This window comes from Gopherus evgoodei, chromosome 8 (genome assembly GCF_007399415.2).
Source record: "Gopherus evgoodei ecotype Sinaloan lineage chromosome 8, rGopEvg1_v1.p, whole genome shotgun sequence".
NCBI lineage: Eukaryota > Metazoa > Chordata > Testudines > Testudinidae > Gopherus > Gopherus evgoodei.
The window spans coordinates 9837664-9855106 of record NC_044329.1 but is presented as its reverse complement, the minus strand read 5'-3'; the positions used below and the strand labels follow the sequence as shown (position 1 = coordinate 9855106).

The following is a 17443-nucleotide window of genomic DNA, read 5'->3' as shown; positions in this document are numbered from 1 at the left end:
CACTGCCCAGCGCCTGCGCTGCATGTAAAGGGACAATATATTACCTAGTTACTACACATAGGGACAAGCCCCCAGCTCAAGCAGGATTCACACTGGGAAAGGAGCAAAAAACACAGCAAAGCCATAGAGGAATTTCTTCTGATCTCCGCTGAAGGACACCCTCAGAGCAGCCACTCACCTGGGAACCTGAGCATTGCCCGGCTCCGCCTGTAAATGGCTTTCCTGTCTGGAATAATTTTGCCCATTGTTTAGATGTCTGGTGGCCTCTGGTGGTGTAAGTATGAATTGAAAACCTCACACAAATCCACCCATGCTGACAATTGACACAGGCTGCAGCAGTATCTGTTTAACAACGATAAGGCAGCACTGCATTGCTCCCAGGTGGTTTACCTATGAAGAATCACCTTGCTCATCCTTCAGCTGCTGTGAGAGGTTCAATTCACCCTATCACTGGAACCTCCTATTGGGTGATCAACAAAGTTTACTCCAATTTCAGCTGGGAATGGAATGCTCCCAGCAGGGGTATGTGCCATAGTCTGTAGCATTACTAGAAAGGACTGGGTACAGAAACCAAGCCCCAGCTGTGCGCCTCACAGTTCTTCACCACCCCTTGCGTCTATGAAGCTCCCACTTACCTTGGAACAGGGTTTCCAGAGTTAGGTGCGTCACTGAAGCCAGTGCTTGGATTCCTAGGATCTGTCCCTCGCTATTCAAAGGAAGGAAGGAGTATTAAACACACCTCCACCAGAGGAATTTGATCTAAGCATGGACAAGCCCTATGGATTTTGAAACTAAGTGAAAATCTGTCCTAGCTTTGTACAGCACCTAGCACAATGGGGTCCTGGGCTGTGCTTGGGGCTCCTAGATGCTAGTGCAATAGAAATCATTCATGAGTAACTGTCTGCACTCAACTGCTTGTCTAGGGTGTTTGCTCTATGCATGGGCTCTGCCTCCAGCTTTAAAATGCTCAGCATCTTCTCTCTACTCACCCTCCCATTCCCACAGGGAAAAGGACATTTGTTCTGGCAAGAAAAGAAACAGGACCTACAACCACCTTTTTACTCCCAAGCCCTCCTGACTAGTTGCATCATATTTCAAATACTGGAGTCACCAAGGATTTGGTACCAGGGGGTCAAACCCTAATTTAAAGTCTAATTAATTAGTCTTTTGTCAGGCAAAACTCCCAGACTTTACTGAGGGCTAGTTTGAGGAAGGAGCTCAGCATTGGGTCCTTGGTTAGGAACAAGTGACAAAATGCTTTTCCTGAACACTAACTGTACCACATTCACAATCCCACCCGCCCCCGCAAAATCCTACCTTCACTCCTATCCTCTGGCACAGAGCAATGTTGCATCGACATCTTCCAGAAAACCATTTGCAGCCTGACAGTCTGATTCTAGACAGACTGATACATCTGGTTAAACAGCAGTGTCCATCAATGGCTTCCAGCAAAGAATTACTCTGCCAAATCTACAGCAGACTGTAAGAGTTAGAGAATGTCAATGAAGTGCCTATTTCCAGCACTGCAGCCCCACAGGAAGCATTAAGAGAACAGACAGCATGTATGCACCCATGCTGTCTATGTACCAAGGTCTCTATGGCCTACCACAGGATCCAAGGACCTGTTTCAATTATGTTGAATCACAACTCTCAGTTCCTTTCCCAAACTCCACGGTAGTTTTCTGGTATGTCCTTGGGTACGCTTCTGTTCTGCATTAACATACGCATTCAATATTTACAGGTATCTTACTTCTAGCAAAGTATATCCAAAGCAGTTGCCAAGAATAGAATGCCTAGGAACAATCCAGGAGAAATTAAAGTTGGTGCGGATTATATTAAACACAAATTCTCTCACAGAAAATGGCTATAAAGCATTAAGTGTTTTTTTGGTCCTCAGTCCAGTGTAAAAACACATCATTCAAAATAAATGATTATGTGTTTGATTCAATCAGTAAAGTTTTTGCCTGGACCTGCCCCAGGGGTTGATGGTCAGTATTAGCTCAGTCTGACCCCACTCTAACAGGAGCTAGGTGGGATGTAGAGGTACAGTAATTAGAGAAAGATAGCACACTTCATCCTGCACAAAATCCTCCAGTCAACCTAGGTGCCCAGTAATAGGTTTCAAAGGGAAATCTCAGCCATTCCTCCTCAGTGGGAAGGCCAGTCACCATGATTTGGGGCCTTTAAAGAGGAGGAAAGGAAACTGGTGATGGGAAGAAGTATCCTCCATAGAGAGCCCATGAAAATTGCATTTAAAAAAACAAACAAATTCAACACAGCCCTGCCTATGTACTTCAAAACCATGACCTAGAGAAACCAACCCCTACAATGGTCATCATGATCACAAGACAGGCACATGACCCAAGGGTTGTGATGCAAGTACAGTAAGAACATTTTTCTTTTATGAGGGGCAAGAGGGGACAGTGGAGGCAGGACAACTGCTGGTGCCTCTAGGATGATTCTCAAACTCTGCCTGAAAATAAGACAGACTGACCCTGAACAGGTTGGCTAAGAGTCTCTCAGTGCAGTTAAGGCCAAACCCTGGCACCAGCACAATAGGGTGACCTGTGCAGTCGGGATCACTGCAGGAGCCTACAAAGGAAGGGGTCCTTCCCTCCATGCGGCTGAACCACCCCCAGCATTGCCAGCTCTTCTGAGTGGCTGTGACCTGCAGCTCTGCACATGTATCCCAAGGAGCATGTCCCTCACTCTGTTGTAAGCTGACATAACAATGGAGAGTCTGAGAGCAACCTGTACTCCAACCAACCTGAGACACAGAGAATTCAGATCTGTTGCAGTGACCACTGACAACGTGGCAATGCTGCAAGCAGCAGGTAAGTCACTCAGAACATGTTACACGTTTTCGTAAAATGATTTTTTAAACAAATCCTGTGGACTGCAGAGGGAATTCTGTGGGAGTCTTCAAGCGATTTCCAGGATTCTTGTCAGTTGCCACTGCAATTTAGTTTATTTATATCAAACTGTGGCCCGAATCCTGTAATGGGGCTCCAGGTATAGTAAGAGTCCATTTGTGCGGATCGAGTTGCGAGATCAGAGCCTGTATATGCTGCATTAAAAAAAATTAAAATCCCATCCCTGCATCTCAATACAGCTGTGCCTCAATGTCACAAATCAAATTGACCAGGAGGAATTTCATTAGTCAATTTTTATTCAAATGAAAGCAAGTGTATTGGAAACTATAATGTAATTTCCTGTTAAAGTTCTAAGTGTTTCTATGAAAACCATTTCTTGAGTTGTTTGCCAAAATGGACAATACACATGTCAAGTGAATCACTTCACAAGAGATTTGGTCCTTGACACCTATGCAAAAAAAAAAAAAAAAAAGACAGGTTTAAGGAATCAACCAGCTGACTGTGTCGCAGCATCAGCCATTATCCTGACAGTCTGTTTTACAAAAACAAAACTCTGCATCCAGATAAACTTTCACGCTCTTCCATTATTGTAAAATTATTTTACACCTAAAAAAACATACAAATTAAACCTTAACATTTCCTTTTTGCCACTGCAGAGGGACATAAAATAATTTATAATCTCATAACCAAAGATAAGAATAGAAAAGATTAATGAATTCATTTAGCTTACTTCCACACTATAACACATGATATATTCCCAAATACTGTAGTTTGGAGCAAGAAATTATCCTAACACGGATAGTATTTATCTGCCCATCCCATTGTGTGTGTTTCTGTTAAAATCAATGGTGTAAGAGCCCTGATATTAGATATGAATCCACCCAAAAATTTAAACCACAAAATGGAGCGTGCTGTTGAGCCATTGCTCCTGTTTGATCAGTAGGCATTACAAATTGCTGAATGGTTTACCTTCGTCTTCAAATAGCACAAACAAGAGAACAGTAGTCAGCTTTCATTGCATTGTCAAGCAACATTGCCAAGTGTCTTTATGGTCATTACAGAGCTTTACCACTATATATAGAAAAAGGATCTAGATAAAACTAACAGAAAATTGGTTTTGATCACCCCAAATTACCTATTGGTACCAAATAGAAACTTTGGAGCTGATTCAAAACTCACTTTAAAAAACAACCGAAGACTTTAGGCAACCAATTATGTTGGAAGTGACTTTGCATTTGCACATAAACATCTTGACAGGCATTTGTCTGCAGGAAAAGCAGTTAGGTTTTGTGTATACATCCTAGATCCAAAGAAGGCTTCCTCACTCACTGGGGTCCCAACAAGCCACCCTTAGGGAATCCAAGGGTACCTCTAAACTACAAACATTTTAGTGGCACAGCTACAAGCTTTCAGTCACTGTAGTAAATCCACCCCCTTGAGAGGCAGTAGCTAGGCTGACAGAAGAATTTTTCCACTGACCTAGTGGTGTCCACATCAGAGGTTAGGATGGCTTAACTACATTCCTCAGGGGTATGAGGTTTTCACACCCCTGAGCAACACAGCTAGGTTGACCTAAGTTTTAGGTGTAGACCAGGCCTAAGGCCCTGACGCTGCAAAGGGATCAGTGCTCAGCTTGGAAAGAAATAAAAAGAGCCTTGCATAACCTCCTGCAGTTATCAGATTTGCTTTCATAATTAGGTTTGGGCTCAAACACATCTCCTGACATTACAACCCAATCAACTGCAGCATTCAGTTCATAGGAAAGAGACTGAAAATGAAACTGACTAGAGTCAGCCTGGTTTCCTTGTCTGAGCTGAGTGAACAGCAAAGATTAAATCCACAGCAGAAAAGGAGAAAGTTGAATTAGCCATTTAAAATTCTTAAAAAAAAACCTAATAATCTACGATGTTGTTCTTAGCAATTGAAGTAATGAAATCATTTTAAATTCATAATGTTGAACCCAGCAGTATCCTTTTAATGTGTTAGAATTAACATGAGAGCAAAGAGAATTTATCCCACCTTAGTTACAACGCTGACATTTCTTGTGCAGAAAATGTTCAAATTCAGACCCACATCACAGCTGGCAAGAACTGCATTAGAGTGTAAGAATTTGATACAGAATGGAACATATCATCAAGGACAATAAAAAGTAATCAAAAATTCTTAAAAATTATCTTATAAAAATATTTACATTAAAATTTGTTAGCTCTAAAGCTACATTTTCAGTCCTAAAAAAGGCAATATTTGAAACGATCTGGCTCAGGTGCTCAGAATTAATACAAACAGACCACACATCCAGTAAGACAACTTCAAAAGCATTTTAGGGGATATTACAAGTGGCTTGTCATGTGTTACAGATGTTAATATTGCATAGCTGAAAAATGAGGTCACTTGACTTGCATAACGCTGCAACATTAGAGAAGGAAGGAAAGAAGGATCATTTCCTATTGATAAGAAACAGCTTTGGAGATGAAAACACAATTAGTGATCCCTGACCAACCATCAGGGTTCTAGCCATGTCCAGTATGCACACGGGGCTAGTGGTTTTCCTTAGGCCACGTGTATGTGTAAATGCCATTTTAGAATAGTAGTAAGACACCAAAACCCACTGTCCCAAAATATGAGTGCACCAATTCCATAGTTAAAGAAGCTAACCTTTCATCCTGTGCATTATAAAACCATGTGAGAAGTTCTAGAACTACTCAAACACACACACTGCCGTGGGCTATGGAATTAATTTAAGAATTACTTCATCTTATGTAGTATTGGACAGACTATCCAGAGCTGGTGAGTAGCTATTTAGGGATGAACGCTGGTGGTTCGGTGACATGTGACAGGATCTCATTTGTCAGGGGTGAGGATGCCTCTTAGGGCCTGAGCCAAAGCCCACTGAAGTTCATGGAAAGACTCATCAATTTCAACGGCCTTTACATCAGACTCCTGGCGAGCAAGTTATGGAGCCAACACAACAGTAAAGCATCAGCTGGCAGAGCCATTATTTTTACTAATTTCACTGACTTCATTCAGATATACAGATGGTGGAGCATGGAGTGAGGGGCGGAGGAGGGTTTATGGGAGGCTCTGCTTGCTTGACTTATTTCTAGAAGCCCCTCACCTGACCCAAAAACCCCCAGCTGCCAGTATCAATATTGTATGCAGTGTAGTTGTAGTGGTTGGGAAGATGTGCTAATTACTGAGGCTAAACAATCTGTTCCACCTTGCTGATAGCTCTGACACGCCGAGTACCTTTCCCAGAGCTGAAGAGCTCTGTGAGGCTCAAAAGCTTGTCTCTCTCACCAACAGAAGTTGGTCCAATAAATGGTATTACCTCACCCACCTTGTCTCTCTAATATCAATACTGTCATTCCAGTGGGCAGTTCACTTTTCGCTTTACAACACAGAATGAGTGGATGCTACTGAACATTCCCTAGAGAGGATCAAATGCACCGCTCAGATGCCTGCGCAGTGCTCCCGCTGAAGTCAATGGGGCTGAGCCACAGGCATCCAGGTTAAAGGGACACTATCATTGTGCATTTTTAAAGTCTACTTGGGCTCATCTATATGGAGACCTATTGCACAAGAAGACAGGGCATAAATCTACAGTGCACTAGCCTGCTGGGCATATGGACCCTGCTCCCATGCACTAGAAGTTCCTTACTGCACTTTGTTGTCACAGTCAGTTAGCGCATGGCAAACTAATGCAGCGTAGATTTATATTCCAGTTTGCCATGCAGACAAGCCCTGCATTTTAAAATAGTCCCCTTCCTGATCCATCTCCCTTTAAAATCAGCACATCGTGATCTACTTTTATATTCTTTAAAAACCATTTTAAAGGGTTTTTCTACTCCCATGTCGATGTTTCTAAGAGCAAGGGAGATACTGAAGGCTTGTCTACATGGGAAAACTGACCAACAGGATTATAGTGGTATAAATATTCCAACATAACTGTAGTGGTATAACTCCCAAAGAGAATACTGTAATGCAAGCAACGTCAGTAAGCTTAAACTGCCTCCGAAGCAATATAAGATACACTAGAAAAAGTCACTTTTATTCTGGAATACAGTCAGTGGGTGGGTAATGTGCCGGAGGTCAGACTAGATGATCATGATGGTTCCTTCTGACCTTCAAGTCTCTGAGTCTATTTTGGGAGCTATACTGTTATAGCTATGCCAGAATAATAATACTGTTGTAATTTTGCAGGTCTATTTCCCTGTATAGGAAAGCTCTGACTGGCTCTAAGGGAAAACAGTGAAGCTGACTATCAAAAGTCCTGTAAAATGCACAAAGTTATGTGAGATGGGGGAGGGATGGAACCTCGGAGGAAACCTTTTATTCCCCCCTCCCTGCCCCCCAAATATCTTTCAGGACCCTTTGGTGTTACTTTTAACTACAGCAGATACCCAGAAGTGTCTCATGACTCCCAGCAGCAGGGTATGCTGGGAGTCAGACAAACAATTTGCAAGTTGACTCCATCCTTTCAAAGGGAAAACAAACTGGCAGGATTTTGGTACAAGTGAGATTATTAAAAGTCACAGCAGAGCCCACATTTCACTGTTTAAAATACCTTTTTGGAAGGATCTTATAAAGGCTCCTGCTAACTACTTGGTATGGATGGAAGAAAGTATTTAACACAGAAAACACTTTAAAAACGAGAACAATGACACTGAAGAATACGATTCCCCTCTTCTGGAAGCATTAAGACACTGTAGGCAATTTATCTTGGTCTTTAATCACTTCCTGGGGGGCAGGGAGGATTATTTGGCTGGATACAGGCGAGACGTGTCAATGACTCAGTAAGACACACCCTTATGTTTAAATGCTCTGTTCCAAAATGGCCTTGAAATGCAGGACACAGAGGTATGACTTTCTCCCTCGATTTTTAGTTCGAACAGTACATGTTTTATGGGAGCAATAAGCCCCTCCAGAGCAGCATGTTTCTGTGGGATTAACAACCTTTGGGTGGTGAGGTATTCACCTTTCTCTGGGCAAGCCACTGCCCAGCACATACTCTCCTGTATATAAAAGCAGCTATGTGACTAGCAAAACAATCACCCAATGTACATCTCCAATCATATCATAAGTGCGCTAGGGACACATACAGTTGTCCAGTGACATACATACATGTGACTGAGACAGTGTCAAACACAAGCCAGCACTCTGGTCCAGTATATTTCTGATGATTGGTGGTTAGAAGATTCCACTGGTCAGTAGTAAGTTCCAGGAGCAGTGAGTAAATAGCTTAACTCAAGGTGTGTACAAAGGATCAGTAGTAAAGACATTCAGTATATTGGTTTTTACTCACATCCCCTACAGTAGCATTTTGTTTCACACACGAAATTCAGTCTCTCTGGTATCAGTTTAAGCACAATGTTTATCCCAGGAAACCGGCTGTTCAGAGAGAACTGATTGCACCAAGGACAACAGGCAACACCTTGGAATTGGCACGTTGCTGAACTATTCACGGAAGGGGAAGTTCTTAATGCAGCACCTGCCACACTAGGAGTTCAACAGCAATAAGTTGGATTAAATCAGGTGTCAGGCATCTCCTCGAGAACACCCACTGAGATTCACTTCACTGCTGCTCCTTGCATTAACTGGAGGAGGTGTCACAATGGTTTATGAATCACAGCCACACCTATTGAGAGAACGGACAAACAGACCTCACGTAAGCTTCGGTGCAACTGCTGGGTTGTGCTGCAACAAGCACATGCTGCAAAGCCCAAGATCACTAGCTAGGGTGTGCAAAGAAAGTCGGCATCCCCAGTTCTGTGACGAGCTCCTCTCCAATGGAAGCCCTGTAGGGCATCAAATGAAAAGACCAAGCAGCCAGGAGGCACAGTCCTCTGGTTAAGGAATAGACACTCCTTCACCTGGTAGGGGCAGCTGGGCACATATGTGGGAGCTGGCACGTCCCAAGTTCTGTTCTCACCTCTTCCCCTGACTATTTACCTGCATAACTTCTTCCAGTGCTCATATTCGTTGGCAGTAATGTCCATTTATCAGTGACAGGATTATAATACTCTACAGAGGCCAAATTGCAAGAACCATCATCTCCTCCAACCACATAGAGTAGCCCATTTACAGCACATACACCTATGAATAAAGCAGACACACTGTTAAACTCCAGATACAATATCCTACTAAACCCCCAACCTTTTCTTCATTACAGGAGCCTGTACATCCAACGTCTTGCATTTTAACAGTGTTCACACAGTACCATTAAATACACTCCCATGACCGAAGAAACAAATGAAGATACAGATAGAACACAAACAGTGGTTACCTGCATTTCTTCTACACATGTTCATGTCTGCAACTTGTTTCCAGGTATTTGTTCCTGGATCATAAACCTCCACACTCTTCCTCACCAAGGGACCATCATGCCCTCCAGTAGCAAACAGCTGTCCACTGAGAACACCGACGCCTGCCAAGTAGAGAACAGAATTAGCCAGACCCGGATAGGACAGACATTTCACATCCTTAGCACCACAAACTTAATAGGGCTGTCTAGTGTGCTGGGTTAGTCATGTCCATAATGCGGATCACGCGCTGAGAAAGAGTGCAAGAGGGTGTCTGTCTCCTGGACACCTCCCTTCCCATTCGTGATTGTGGAACAGCATGACTGCAGCCACAACAGTTCTATATACGAGCAGTCACGGTGGGAAGGTATTTACTGCATATTTAGCTCTCTCCCTCATGTGCATTTGCCTTTTTGAAATGCAGTTAACCATGTGCTCTATTTTTGCTCTTCATTTCTTCCCCTCTCCCCCAGCTGTTCTGTTCCCCTAGCTGCTCTGTCTGCTGGTTTCCTTCGCCTCCTTTGCACTGACCCTTCTGTACTTGGCTCCCTTCTCTCTCTTCCTCTGGTCATGATGCCCCAAGCTACTGAAACCTCTTCTCTCCCTCCTCTTCCTCCTGTGCATACTGCCTGGATGCTTCATTCTCTTCTCCCCCCAACCAGAGCCAGTGTGTTGTGTAGGGGGCCCCCAAAAAAATATTCCCAATGGGCTAGCATCGCCTCTTCCCTGGCTGGTGATTTGGTGGCTCCAGTCCAGCTCATGCCTCCTCTTTTAACCTGAACATAGCTGCAGCTGCCCTGAATAGACACAACTAAGCTGGCTCCTCCTTGTCCGCCACTGCGTTCGCAGGGCCTCAGGCCTTGACCCTGTAAGGGAAGCAGGTGGGCTGGCCTCATGTGATCAGCCAGGTATATGCACTGTACCACTGGCCATAGCCGATGCCAGGAGCCACTGTTTTAGGTGCCTTTGACAATCCATGTGAATTAGCACATCCAGCAACTTACTCTCAGCTGCAGTGGCAAGACCAGTCAAAAGGAACCAGACAGAATGTTAATAAAACAAAGACGGATCCGAAATGCACTAATGAGAGGCTCCACCCCCCCATCTCAGCCCACCCCCCATGCCCCAGAGGTCAACACATTCAGGTTGTTTGGGCGAGGGAAGGAGTTCTAAAGTCAAATGTCCCCCAGGGAGCTCCCTGCTAGCCAAACCCTCTCTTTTAAGCCAAGCAGGCCCCTGCTCAAGTATCTCCAGCGATTAGCAACTGTAGTACAGTGACATGGGGAGAGGAGTGGTTTTAGGCAAGCAGGTCTCATGGTATAACAAATCAAAACATCACCGTCTTAATGCACTGAAAACCAATCAGCAGCAAGTTCAGATTCTAGAGCAGAGCTGTAACATGCCACTCCGCCAGCAGCAGTTTCCAATGGAACTAAGCTGCAGCCCCCACCTTAAAAAGGGGCCCGCTGGTTTTTATTGTGTTCTTGTATTTCACCCTCAACTTGCTCAGTTAGGTGCCTGACCCATATCCCAGAGATGTCAATGGGACTACACTGGCCATTGCACTAGATTTAGGATATGCTGCAGTAACTTATGGGAAAAAAGCTAACAGCAGGAGAGAAATTAACCAGACTGAACGTGAGTAACAAAAGGCAGAAACAACCACCTCTACAGAGGTGGTAGCTATGCTGTCCCTGACCTACCAACATCATTTCCATCCTATCGAACCTCAGTTTTAGCCAAGTGGGCCTCATTCACATGTATGCCCCAATCCCTACTGCACGCCTGGGATAGTTTGGACCACCACCAGATGAGTCAAAAGAAAGCAAGACAGATAGATGTCAGCAGCCAAACAAAACTGCCCTAGCCCATGGCAACTCTCTATTATATACTGTATTTCACTTTTGCTCGCTGGAGAAACAAACCTATCAGCAATATTAGGCCAAATTCCAGGTTTAGGAGAGTAACTCTGGATTTGGCCCAGTGTGCATGTTCTGATACTGTAATTATTGGGAGACAGTGGGAAATGAGCAGAATCGTAACTAATAAGAAAACATGTGTTACACTTGGGAATATTCACATTGGAATTGCAACACTTTCTGAATCATTTTTTAGATATTAAGTGCAGCCAAACATTAAAGAAGCTGGTTAGATTATCAGACGAAAAATAAAGTTAGAAATGTCCCATCCAGCCTAAAAATTTGCAATGCCTGTAGGCTTCCATCTACATCAATGCAGGGTATGTCAGATCCAGAGAGAGGACATCCCTTCCAGGAATGAATGGGATTCTTTACTGTTGACCTCATACACAGAAAGAGGCCTGCTGATGCACTGCCAGAATACATGTAGTTTTTAGTCTGTACAGGGCCTGAAGCTAGCAATCCATATTAAACTGCAACTATCCGATATACAGGAGTACTTGTTTCCCAAAGAACACTAGATGGCAGCATTGAGTCAAAGATGCTGGAGGCACTGAATGTTATTTTATTTATTGGAGTAGTGTTATACTGATAGTCACTTTTTATTGCTCTAAGTTGTGAATTCCATTACTGGTATTTTCCCCTGAGAAGAGGAAAATTCACTGCCTGTTTTGGTAACTGATGTAATTTGCTGCACCTCATATCCAGTTGAGGAAAAGAAAATGAACAACAGTATTCAACAGGAAATTGAGAGCATGTTCAGAATATTAGAGACTGTATTCCTTCCTCTGCATTTCCTATTAGAAGTACGTGTAAAGCAAGATTCCCAGCACAGTCAGTTAAATAAGGAAACTTCACCAAAAGCAAAGATTCATTATAACCAGAATTGCTATACAAGGAACATCAACTGCACGTTGCCAGGGACTGACCCAGTGGGATATTCATTCTATTTCCCTGTAAGACAGGGTGGGGCAGGTTCAACGGCCCTGCATAGAGGTGTAAAGTTCTTTTGCTGACTCCCCCTGATGTCAGACCAGGTGGGCCCCATTAACTCCAACCTAGGAGCATTAAAGGGTTGGCATATCAGAGACAGAGGTAATTAGAGGCAGGGCAGAGAGAGGTCCTGCAGAGAAGAGTGCTACAATCAGTCAAGGAGAAAATTCTTACTGAGGCTTATGCGCTGTTATTTCAGCTAGTAATAAAGGCAAGCCCCTAGGAAAGCATTGATCTGGGGCCCTAGTCAGTGTGTATTTGCAGTGCTAGGAGCAGGGTGGGAACTGCGCCTGATTAAACACAATTTCACTATGTTCACATGCAGCAAAAGTGAGTTTCCACTGCACGTGTTGCACCATAATGATAAAACTTCTATAGCATCTTTCGTCCAGGGATACAAATTACTTATGCACTGTGGGTATTATCATCCCCATTCCAACAGACTAGGAAAACGCACTGAGAAATTTAGTAACAGTCAAAAATGGAAACAAATCCCTTGTTCCTTCTCTTCTACAATCCTCTGGCTTGTCCACTCATTAAAAACTGGGTCAAGATGGAGCACTCGTTAAACTGGAATAAATTGCTTTAACTTGGTTTTTAGGTCACTCGCTGCAGGTGAATTTTGATCTATGAAACACCTACTATACAGTGACGTATGGAAATCAAGAGGAAGCCCACAGGACAAGAAATGAAGTGGTGGAAGGTGCAAGTGATGGTGTAGTCAGAGCCTGGCTTTCTGGTCCCAGGGTGAGTTTGCAGGGCTGGCAATTAGAAAAGCTGTCTTTTTACCATATGGACAAGGCAAGTTTGATATGGAAGCTACTCAGAAACAATAGACGTGATGCCATTTCTCAGAGTCAGAACTAGCAGCCCAAGAACACACCTTCACTTCATCACCATGCAGTGATCGGGAATAAAAGCCAGATGTATGTGAATTAAATGCTTCTGAGAAGCAGGGAACAGATTTATTTAAAGGTGACTCAGAATCAATACCTGCACCGCTGCGCCGAGTGCTCATATCAGCAACGTAGGTCCATTCGTTTGTAGCCGGATTATACTGCTCTACGGTACTAAGGCACTGACGTGACGCTCCATCATAACCCCCTACAGCATACAGCTTACCTGCAAGAAACACACAGCACAGACTAATCAGAAAGAAATGGGTGCATTCAATATCCGAGGAGGATAATAGGGTACATCATCAATCATTTGTAGACTACCGTAAGTTTGTAGACAAACCAGTTGAGACTGGGGTGCCATTGGCTAGGTCTCGGGGGGGGGGGGGCACTCTAATACACAAGGTAGAGCATATTTACCATCGATGTTCCCATTTTTAAGTGGCTAAGATTAACACGGTCTCTACAGGGATTGCAGGAGCATGGGATCCCAGAAGGCCGGAGTTCTAATCCAGTTCTACCAAGTGATTCACTGCACCAGATTCAGAGGTAGTGTGAAAACACAATCAGACCCTCAGCTCTACTAACACTCACTTCATGATGTGTAAGGGACTCTAAACTGCTGCAGCTGATACCCCCAGGAACCCAGGAGGTGTCCATTTAAAGCAGGTCTTCTCTTGCTTTAACCTTACATCCTCCCGTTCAGTTGCTAGATTTTCTGTCTGTTCCGTACATTATGCTCCCTTATATTCACTTAGCCAAATGCAGAGGTGATGCGTAAAGGCAATATACCGCAAGCTACTTATTAGTAAGTGGGTATGAATCTAACTGATTCAGAGGGAGACCAAGCTAGTATAACATACAGAACTATGTGGAAGTGTCACCTATTTAGGACACTATCACAACCATGAATTTGGCCAATTATGTTGCCTTGGGAACAACATTCCAATTTCACGGCTTTCATAAAATGGAGCTAATATTTACCTCACAGTGGTCTTACATAGGAGTTAAATTACATTCACCTCAATAGCACCTTCCAGTTTGAAAAAACAGTGCAATATTTAAGATGCCATGAAAGCGATAAACACGGAATAACCTACTCTACCGCAACAGGCTATGGTTAAGAAACACTAAATCTCTATTTTGAAAAATCCTCGCCAGTCGAAAGTGAGCTGATGACGTAACTGCAGCTCAAGGTTGTCTGCTCCTTTGGACTTAGCGTATAGCATCATGTTGTGTTGACGCATGCCAGGGGCCACATGTATGATTGGGACCCCCAACAAACGAATAAAAAGACAGGCATCTAGCGAGGCTGCATCCCGGAGCAGCATTGTCAACAAAATAATAATTAAACTCTACCCTCAGTTTTTGCCCAAAACCCTCCTGAGGTGAACAGGATTACAGTACTTACATTCTGTGAAGTATAATATGGACCTAAATGGGTTGCTCACCCCTTTGCTCTGTGACCCTCCTGCTGTCCATTTTTACAATCACTCTGGTCTTTTCCATCATCTTCTTTCCCTAATGACTTTACAACTCTAAGAGGCTGCAGGTTATTTTCCTTCTCATAGCGTTATCACACACATCTGGGTCCCGACCACAGACCCTTACACACACAGCACCACTGACTATGTGACAACGTACATGAGTAACTGCTGACTCATGCAAGGGAGAGGTTCACAAGAACCAGAACCAGCACCAGTCTTTTGTTCCTTCTATCCTGTTTCATACTAAGTGACAGTGGAAACCTGTGTCCTTCCAGAGGGTGACTCTGATAGTGACTTTGTTGGTGGGGATTATTACATCTTTCCCAATGCTGCCCCTGGGTAGTATCATCAGTGGGTAACTGCTGGAGTCTGGGGATTTATGGGGATTTTTAAGAGTGTGCCACAGGTGCCGAGGCTTACAAGAGCATGAACTTTTGGCTAGTGTACTATACATCTCAATAAATAGATACTCTCTAATTTCACTTTAAACATCCTCCCATAAGCCTTGCCAACTTTCCCCAATTTGCCATGTAAAGCATTTAATTATCCTCTTTGTTTTAATCTCAGCAGTACAGGGTATTGAGCTCACCCATTACAGAGGGGCCCTGAAAAGCCCTTTGTACCAATTGAGTCTCAAATTAAGCACAACTGAAGTGTGGTGGGGGCCCAGGCACCAGTCCGAACCTCGCCTCATATGAACGCTAATAAGCCTGCCTGCACTCAGGTCCTGGAGGACACGCAGCCTTTCTTCCTACTGGTGAAGACTGGCTGAAGTCAAAGTCAGTCCCATCACACTTCACTGGCAAGATCAGTTACTTACACTTCCATATGTGCACCGGTAATTGTTATGGTCTCTTTAGACATTTCATACACTTATTTGTGCAGTTACGTCAACCCAGCTGGTGTTTTAGGTTAACAAATCAAAGCAGAAAATAATTTGTTGCCGACTATGCTCTACCAAGGTAACATTTGTTGGTCTGCATCAACTATTAGATATTGTCAATAACTGTAGGCACCAGGTCAATTTTCATCATATCCAGTTTCTGTTGCTAGAACTCTGGGGGTATTGTTGAACTCCAGGAAGTGGCTTAAGCTGTATATCAAATTTGTTATTAGCTCCTGCTGGATTTAAAAACTGTTCAGCTCCAAGACACTTGGCTATTTCTGCTCCAGAGGGTCTACACATGCATTTAGTTTGCCTTGTTTAAAAGAAAAAAGTGACCATAGTATTTCTTAAATCTCTGTTAAGCACTTGAACTGAGTATGACCCACTCTGGCTTTTCATAAGTATCAGTGTTTACTAAGCACATCATAAACATATGAATATGCCAATAATCAAGGAAATTATTATTAAAATCCACAAGCAGTTTTTAGTCGCTCTATCACTACTTAAAGAGAAACTGACTTCAGTTCCTCTCCTCCTCCGCCTCCTATTTTAAAAAAAAAAAAAAAAAAAGGTCCAATCCATTCCCGTTTACTGGCCAAACCAGCCCATTTGCAATCCCAGGAACTGGAGTTTGTGACATACTGGGGCTAACTCCACCAGCCAATCACTACATACTGTACTGATGGGAGACAGCTACAACCCACTGCAATTAGGGCTACATAATAAAAACACTGCCACAAAGTTCCACAGAATGGAAAGAAATTCATATTCTAAAGCGATTGTTCCCCTGGATTCTAAACAAGGTAAAATGAAATCAACCCACTTGGCACCAGATCTCAGGACTTTCATACTTACATGTTCATGCTAATGGCTGTTTCAACAAATTCTACTGCCCCTTATCCTTCCCAGCCCCATCTCTGAGCTGGCATGGTACTGAAATTTGTTACTGTAAATTCCCTATTGACGCACCACACAGGATGGGCAATGCAACACGTGAGTCCGATGCACACAACTGCAGAATCTTATGATTTTTTTGGCAGTGCGCCCCCGCAACTAAGGTGCCAGGATTTTAACTGCACGTCAGCCTTCATTTTGGAGGGCAGATTTTTAATTGTCGTCTTCTTGCGGTTGCCATTGTCTATCACGATGCTTGCTGATGACCACAACAGAAAACACCCTCACGGTGCCTTGTTTCACGGACCAGAAATGTCTCAGATAACGTTATTGTCCCAGCAAAAAACTAAGAATGCCCATGCAAAGCAGGAGAGGTGTCCAGCTGAGGTTGGGCCCAGCATCAGTATCAAGATCCCGTGCCATGTAACATGGATGGCAAGACAGGCAAAAGAGAGACTATTCAAAGCTGCAGCAATTTAGCCACATTTAAAAAAAAAATCTTTAGCAAAGAACAAACATCTAGAATGCAGCTTTTAAAAACTGGCCTGGCTAGTTCCTGTGCTCATCTGGCAACAGGTTACCTCAGGGATTGTTTGGCGAGAACAGCTCCTCCCTTTGCTGCAGGAACTCAGACTTTAACCACTTGTGTTTTCGTTTTAAATAGCAGTATTCAAGTGACTGAAATGGCTGCTGTTATTCTTACCCTCCACAACTCCAACTCCAACACTGCTTCTTCTTGTGTTCATGGGAGCCACAAAAAACCACTCATTGGTTTTATAGCTATAGGCTTCTACTGATGCCAGACCTAGTTAAAAAGGGAATACAGAGGTTTTCTAATTAAAAAGATTAGCATTGTACTGTTCTCCCCCTTAGGAGATGCATCGCCCCTGTGATCTGGACTCAAGTTTCCCAAGGTTCTCAATTCCCTTCCTGCCCCCATAGCAGTTGCGTGGCCACTTCCCTGCTAGGCAAGGAAAAGCAGGCTAGTACTGGCCCATCAGTGCTGCTCCTTCTGCAGCCAGGAAGATTGCTATTGAGCCTTACCAGATGATTCCCTGTCCCAGGCCTGCGTCACTGCTAATGTGTTGGAATAAGAGATTGGATCTGGGGCCTAGATCCTGAGCTCTTCAGCTGGGACAGTCCAACAGCAAATGTCCTTTCAAGCAGCATTAAAATCAGTCCAATGCAAAGATTTC

General features: G+C 43.6%; 1 protein-coding gene across 3 annotated transcripts in view; it reads right to left on the bottom strand.

The window, feature by feature from the left end:
* Window positions 1–3178: 3178 nt before the first annotated feature.
* Window positions 3179–17443, bottom strand: part of KLHL3 (kelch like family member 3) — a 65655-nt gene continuing 51390 nt past the window's right edge. For 2 of the 3 annotated variants that reach the window (XM_030573315.1, XM_030573316.1), the window contains 5 exons: window positions 16951–17052; window positions 13078–13206; window positions 9157–9297; window positions 8823–8966; window positions 6163–8508 (listed from right to left, as the gene is read on the bottom strand). In XM_030573315.1, the coding sequence (XP_030429175.1) occupies window positions 8480–8508; window positions 8823–8966; window positions 9157–9297; window positions 13078–13206; window positions 16951–17052 (545 nt within the window). In that variant the 3' untranslated portion in view covers window positions 6163–8479. Of the gene's footprint in view, window positions 4964–6162; window positions 8509–8822; window positions 8967–9156; window positions 9298–13077; window positions 13207–16950; window positions 17053–17443 lie in introns of those variants that run through there. The other variant, XR_004001685.1, reaches the window with a different exon arrangement.